The 7,669-nt window shown below is 41.9% G+C and overlaps 1 protein-coding gene across 1 annotated transcript in view; it reads right to left on the bottom strand.

Moving 5' to 3' along the window:
* The window catches only part of SLC34A1 (solute carrier family 34 member 1), a 44,992-nt gene extending 41,683 nt beyond the window's left edge, over window positions 1–3,309 (bottom strand). Inside the window, exon 1 of the mRNA XM_032239073.1 lies at window positions 3,111–3,309. Within this exon, the coding sequence (XP_032094964.1) occupies window positions 3,111–3,309 (199 nt within the window). The remainder of the gene's footprint in view (window positions 1–3,110) is intronic.
* Window positions 3,310–7,669: the final 4,360 nt, after the last annotated feature.

Genomic DNA, 7,669 nt, shown 5'->3' on the forward strand with positions numbered 1-7,669 from the left:
TATTTACCTAGATCTCATTCCACTGATAGAACAATTAAACACTGACAGCTGGATAGACAGACCCACAATGACATCCACACAGACATGACGTTTGAGCAATAATGCAAAGCCGAACAGCGGCACGACTCCATATTTTGTTACAGGCACCCAAGCAGTTCCTGCTCCTCAGGTCTGCTTCTGCTGAGAGGCATCAGATGGATGGGCAGAAGAGGAGTCCTGAAGAGCACAGCAGAATGGGACAGATTCAGAGGCAGGAAAAACAATTCAGAAATCTCCATTTCTTTCACTCTCTCAAACACCTGTGAATCTAAAAAGTGAATCTATCTATCTGTCTATATCATCTGTCTGTCTGTCTGTCTGTCTGTCTGTCTGTCTGTCTATCTATCTATCTATCTATCTATCTATCTATCTATCTATCTATCTATCTAGTTCTGTGTGTCTGTGTGTTTGTGTTTGTGTGTGTGTGTTGTGTTTTCCAGCATAACTCTGGAATGCCTCAAGCAATTTCAACCAAACTTGGTACAGAGATGACTTACTCTTTGGGAAAAAAATACTGTGGGGGTAAGACACCCCTAATACCCCTCGGGGTGTGTGTTCTGTTAAGATACAACCTGTTGTGCCTTAAAATGGTTTCTACTGTACAGTGCAGTGGAGTTGCTATGGTAACGGCTTCACAGTACTCCACAAGAGGGGTCCCTCTGGTAAGGAGGAAAATCCAACATTAGAAATTACATTTGGTCCGGATATTTCCCCTATATAAATAAATACCCGGGTAATGTCAGGTTGTCAGCCAGTATTTTAAATAAAAACTTAAGTGATAGTAAAACATGTCAATTGCTAAGGTACCTTGATTTATGATAATCTCAAACACGTTTTCTTGAAGTGAGAATTTGTATATCACAAAAGGAGAGTGAAGACCATCTATAAACGTGTTTAGGTGGATTGTTATATCATATCCTTCCCTGGGTATTACCACCCACAACTCTACTGAGTGGGAAGGATCTCTGAAGGGAGAGAGAAGGAGACAGGTCTCCTGTACTATCTCAAAAATTTGCTCATCTAGATTCTTCTATCCTCTCCATAAGACCATTATAGTTGCCTTCTTATGGAAAGGATCCTGCAAGTCTGCTTGCGTGTTTATTTTATTTATTTTTAATATGTATTTTTACTTCTAAAAGTTTAAAAAAATAATGTATTCATTATTTCTGTTTGTTCTGCTTTTTGTTATGTAGGCTTCACAAATGTCTACTAGCATGGAAACATGAAATATAACTCTCCTACCACTTATCAGATTCCGCCTCCCATGTTCTTTCTCTGCTTTTTGAATCCACAAAGCTGCCTTCTTAAGGACTATCCCAAATACTGATAAATTGCTCATCTAAATGCTGAAAATAAAACTGAAACATATGCCTTTTTATCAGAATCATATGACAATTATAGAATAGATGCCTGAGAATTCTAGAAGAGGCAAAGAAGTTAACCTTGGTACATGACTTACATCAGATTGGAGATGAGCAGATTCTAATTATTTGATGACTGACATACCTTGGACTCATCTCCATCCATCTCATTGGGTAATGACTTCTGTGGAGTATGGAAGGCCTGTAATGAGAATCAACCCTGAGTTGAATCAAGTAATCTTGACTGACACTACTTGAATAAGCGCAAGACCTTCCCATCCAACCATACAGGATAACTGGAATGGGTTCTCCTTTGCCTGCCAGCACCAGCCTGGTGTTCACCAAAAGGCCTGGGATTGCAACTAGGCCATGTTTTGGATGCTATTGAGGGAAAAGTTGCAGAAGTTTCTATTGAAGTTTTGTTGTGAAAATACATTCTGGATTGCATTTTTGAACATCCAATTGACATGACCCTATATTGTAAACTTTTCTGAGATGTACGTAATTGTATGGAAAGAAACATGTAAATAAGGGGTTTGCAAACTTTAAAACTCAACATTGCTGGCTGAGGAATTCTAGGAGCTGAAGTCCATAAGTCTTAACGTTGCCTATTTTAAATGAATAAATTTATAAATAAGCAAGGATAAGCATATTCATCATTCTACTGATACTTTTAACTGGACGGGCATGGATGTTAAAATACTCTGAATTTCGTTGACAAACCAGATGCTTGTGGACATCAATGTGCTCATAGGCTCCTCCTTAGCAGCAGCTATCTACCCCACCTGACTTAATATTTCAAATGATTTTTTTACCTGGATAAGGAAGCAAAAGGAGGCAAGCAAAACTGCAAAGCAAAGCATTATTTTCAAGCACTGTATTTATTTCTGTGTGTGTCTCTTGACCCCCATGTAAGACCCACAAGCAAATGGTGAGCAATTGGAACTCATTTTGAGGTTTGAGACTGTGATTCTACCTGTGTGGAAAGAACACAGTGGTAAGATGGCTTTGTGGAAAGCAGACCAGATAGCTAGGAAATTTGATGGCTGGCCTTTTACGAAATAGATGGGTTGTTTTCACTGGCTTAGCCCACTGTGGCAGCCATTTTATAATGGGATAATTCTTCCCCTGGCACCCATTTGTGAAAATGGCTCTAAAATTTCCAAAGGTTCCCACCGGCACAAAAGTCTTAAGGTATCAAACTAAATGCAAAGGTTGGATCCTTTCCATTCTCTGATTCTTCCTCATCCCCAAAGAAGAAAGGTTTGGGTTTCTGATAACAGCTCTATTCAGGTAACAGAGACTTCAGCTCTGATGTCAGTGGCCACAGGGATTTCTGACTCCCTCTTGGCTCTGAAGTTCTCCAATCACCTCACAGAACAGCAGTGCAAAAACAAAGGGGTAGCCTTAGGGGCTGACCACCCAAACAGAGCCTAGTCACCCAGGATCAAAAGATAATGCATTCAGGATTACCGAAGGAGAGGAAAATGGACCATTAATTACAGGGTGCAAGAACACCAATCCAGCAGCCTCCATTAACCTAGTTGCTGGGCTTGTTAATGGGCATCATCGTCGCCAACTGAATCAGAGGACTCTGTGCATCCCTTGAACTCAGGCCTCACCTGATGTTCTGCTTCTTCTTGGTTTATTAGCTCCCCCAGTGAAACATGCCTGCTTCCAGACAGCCAACACACTACCTATGACACTCACCAGGCATGGTGGTATCTTGGCCTAGGTGGACCTTGGCTGGTATAGTTACCTTCTTGGCAGGCTGCATCTCCTCTGTGGATTTGGACCGAGCTTTCACTCCCTCCTTCTGAGGGGAGCTGGGCTGCTCCTGAAGCACATCCAAGGCGGGGAGGGAAATGTGCTGTATTATTATGTCATTCTCTTGCACTGAAACCTGCATAATACCTCATTTGATACAGCACTTCTGAAAAGGTTGAGGAGATCATCATGGAATCTCTCTCATGAAGCCACTTGGATACAGGCTGTCTCTGCATCACGGCACAGGAATCATATTAGAAAGGGTTATATCTACCCTGTTTAATTAATGGCCTAGAAAATGAGAGAGATTCAGAACCATGCCCACATAATTGCAGGGTTCAGATGGATACCATAGTAACATGAAATCCCACCAGATGGAGTCATCTCCTAAGCCACGTGGAGAAGTGAATAGGATTGATAGCATTGGCTTCCCTGCATTGGCATTTCTCATAAAAGCTTGCGTTAGCATGTTCTCTCTTGAACTGCTATATAAGACAATAATGTGCTGTAATGTAGCTCCTGACAAGCAGCCCTCTAGCTCAGTGTGAATGACAGCAGCATTTAGGTGCACCTAATATCTAAGATGACTTACCCAAACACAACATTACAGAGAACTCTGAAGCAAAACTCTCAGCTTGCACAATATTTAACTGATGGACACCATGTCCAAGCTGTGAACTGAGTCCTAGCACCCTGATCACTATATAAACAAAATTTGGATATGACCAAAAATTCACATTTCAGAGGTATCTGAGGAAGGCTGTGGATGGAAACAATTGTATCATCTAGTTAGTAGATAGGAAGTGAAGGCTGAAGAACTGTGGATGGCTTGACAGAAAGTCCAACAAATAGAACTAAACACTCCATTACTCCTTGTCAACATACTTGCTCCTATACTTAGCTGATAAAAATTCAGCTATGTGAGTCCTATGCCATCCATCTGTAGTTTCCCAGTTTCCTGTAACTCCAATAAATTAACCCCATTTCTATTTGATATATGAAGTTTTAGCTCAAGTAGTTTCAACACAAAAGAGGCTCCTTGTCCTAATTATTTTTCATTATTTATTCTAATTTATTAATTAAATGTACATACTAGAAGGTTAGTATCCTGTGGTGCAGAACATCCCCCCCCCCAAAAAAAACCACCTCTGGATTATTATAATTTTGAAGATGACTGTAGGGCAGGGTTGGGTTCCTGCCAGTTCTAACCTCTTCTATAGAAAAGGTTCCACAAATCTACAGTGCTGTTTAGAACCGGCTCCAACTCCCTCCCCCCACCTGTCCGCACATCATCAAGATGAAGAGGGAGAGGAGGAATTCTGGGAGTTGAAGTCCACAAGTCTTAAAGCTGTCAAGTTTGAACACCTCTGGTGTTTTTTTTCTAAAGGGTTAGGGGTGCAAGGGTCTTGTAACTTGACAGCTTTAAGACTTGCACACTTCAATGCCAGAGTTCCTGAGCCAAGGTGACTGGAGGAAGAATTCTGGGAGTTGAAGTCCACAAGACTTAAAGGTGTAAAGTTTGAACACCCCTGGAGTTTTTTTTCTAAAGGGTTAGGGGTGCAAGGGTCTTGTAACTTGACAGCTTTAAGACTTATGTGCTTAAATGCCAGAGTTTCTGAGCCAACGTTTTGGTTGCTAAGCAAGAGCGTTGTTAAGTGAGTTTCACCACATTTTACAAGTTGGCCACGCCCACCCAGTCATAGCTGGCAAGCCATTCCTACCCAGTCACATGGCTGGCAAGCCACTCCCACAAAGCATGCACACCTACAGAAGAGGTTCTAAAACATTTTGAAACCCACCACTGGTGTAGGGGCATGCATAAGTGCACCAGCGTGCCTAACATCTCTGTCCTACGGTCCCCATTTAATGGTATCCATTTCCTGTGTTCATATTCATGTTTATTCTTATTCCTGTTATCTTGTACATGAGTGACAAATAAATAAAATTTAGATATGGCTGTTGCCTTCTATGACATTTAGAAGCATACTGAAAAAATACTGGGGACAGAAAATAGCATTCTGGGAAAGAAGATGGAAAGTAAGGAAGGGGTTTGCTTGTGTTACCTTTGGTGGAAAGTGTATTTGTGCTCTGTCTTATCTGTTCAATCGGTTCGCTCGTTACATTTTTGTATCAGCTAATTTGTTTTATGGGTGTGTAGTTTTCCTTAGAATCACCAGTTTGTTTTCTGTGAATTAATTATGTGGTTTGGCCACCTTTGCTGTATACTGTATACCTATGGTCAATTTACTTAGCCAAATTCAACATTTCCTTCCTATGAAATGGGCTTTGGGAGCAGAAAACTATTTCGTTTTTATGCTTTGAAGCCTAAAAGCCTAAACATCTAATACTGCAATGGTAGACAGAAATGCACACGACATTCCCTTTGTATTCTAAATATGTCTAAATTAGAGGTCTAATTTTCCAATGTTTTCTTGTGGATCTTTAGATCACAAGGAAATATGATAACCCTTGTGTTTGAGATCACAATTTGTTACAGATATTTGAGATTTAATTTAAGAACCTTGGCATGCTAATCATATTTATTCTTTCGGTGAGTTCAACTGCTTCTTAAATACACTGAAACATGGAATTGATCCAATTATAATATTTTCTGAAGAACATATTAGTCCCTAATATACCGGTGTTACATTGGTAGAAGGATTATATACCTAATGATAGTAAACCATCTTTGGAATAGAAAAGTGGGGAACTATCTTTTTACATATAGCTTGTGACATCAGTGAAACCTGATGAATATCTACAATAGTGGCAGTCTAGAAGTAGTGGGTGAGTCTTTCTGGGAAGATTTATGCTGAAACATAATTTTGGACCTCCCAAGTGTTACATGTTTCCCGAAATACCTTTGAGTTCAGTTCCATGGCTCTTCCTTGGTGGATATTTTGAGATTTCTCTCTGATCAGACAACTCTATAAAGAAGAGACAAACCATTGGAAAAAGCATCATTTTCCACGATCCATCTTGCTTTTGACGAGAAGCATAATGCACCTAGGAGGGGAAGGGAAACTTAAAGAATATTAGCAGAAGAAGAAATATAAATTAAACTGCCTATTTTCTCAGCCAGCTTCTATGCATCATGAATGTGGAGAATGCCATCTTCTCCTTATAACGGAAGTGTCACTTTAAGTAAGCTCACTCATAACACCTCAATGCACAGTTCAGCACTAATCACAAATTAGTTGGGCTGTGACTAAGACGCCTTTTTGGTCACCTCTTGGAGAGTGAGATTTGCCTTACATTGAGAGTTGGGTGATGAGGAAGACATAAAAGGAGAATTTTGACTGCATATTCCTATGAATCACTCAACTGAACATATATTTTTGTTTTTGACGAATGAGCTGATTGCTTGCCAAGTAATAAGGTTCAGAACCTGTTTTTCCTACCTTTAGCTATTCAAAGGTAAGCAGGAAATCAAATAGGTTACTTAACCACTCTTTAAATTCTTTGACTGGGAATATGTTTTCAACTCAGGTACCAAGTTATTCAAAAATGTTGTTTTTTGTGGGAGGGTCGTCACTATAGCACCAAAAAACCCAATGCACCTGTAGGGGACCCACCCAGAAGCTTTGCTGTTATATTCTTCCTCTTCCCTATTACATTTTTCTTCCTATGCAAATCTCTCCTACAGCAGCTTCCTTCTGTCAGTGGTGTTCGTGATGGCCATAGTAGCACAGTAATTGTACCCCAATATCTGAAGGACCCCACTTGGGAAAGCTGCAACTGAAGGAAAAGTTTGACTTTTCTTCCGTTTCTCGTCGGAACGAGGAATAATCACTCTATGGAATGTGACTGCGTCGGAAAGCAAAATCCCACCGATATCTGGACCTGTCCCGAGGCTCTCAAGTCGCCCAGTAAAAAACAATCCAGTAATTAAGGCGTCGGGCTAATGACGGCAGCACTGGACTCCGTGAAGCAGGAAAAAGAGATCCCGTCAATCCGCCCAGCAGCAGACAGCATCCCTCTGGGTAACAAAACCCCTTCGCGGACGCCTCCTAACTTTACCCCGAGCGGAATTCTTTGCCATTTAGTGCCACGGCATCCCCTAGCGCTGAACTGCGGAAACAGTCTGCGCTCCGGAGCTGGGTAAGTGAACAGCCCAAGCGCCCTCTATCGCGCTACGCTCGGCCTGCAGCATAAACAATATTAAATGTCGAGAGAGAGACCGCCCGTGGCATGAATGAATGCCCCCCCCCCCGGCAAGTAAACGTGAAGCCCGCGGCAGCCGCCCCCCTCCGAATCAGCTTATCTTCCCTTACCTGCCTGAATGCCTGATGCGGCTTTCAGCGGTTCCCCACCGCCCAGGACGGGATCTGCAGTGATTTCACCTTTCCTTCCTTCCTTCCCCTCGCTGCCTCCTCCCCAACTCCTCTCATTCAGATGTTGAGGAGCCGACTGATGCGGTTAGGGGCAGCCAATGGGGAAACCACTGCTTCCGCCGCCGGTCTTAGCATGCGAAGCAGCGTCTCCGCCAGCAGTTCAGTCTT

This window comes from Thamnophis elegans, chromosome 2, assembly GCF_009769535.1.
Source record: "Thamnophis elegans isolate rThaEle1 chromosome 2, rThaEle1.pri, whole genome shotgun sequence".
Classification (NCBI taxonomy): Eukaryota; Metazoa; Chordata; class Lepidosauria; order Squamata; family Colubridae; genus Thamnophis; species Thamnophis elegans.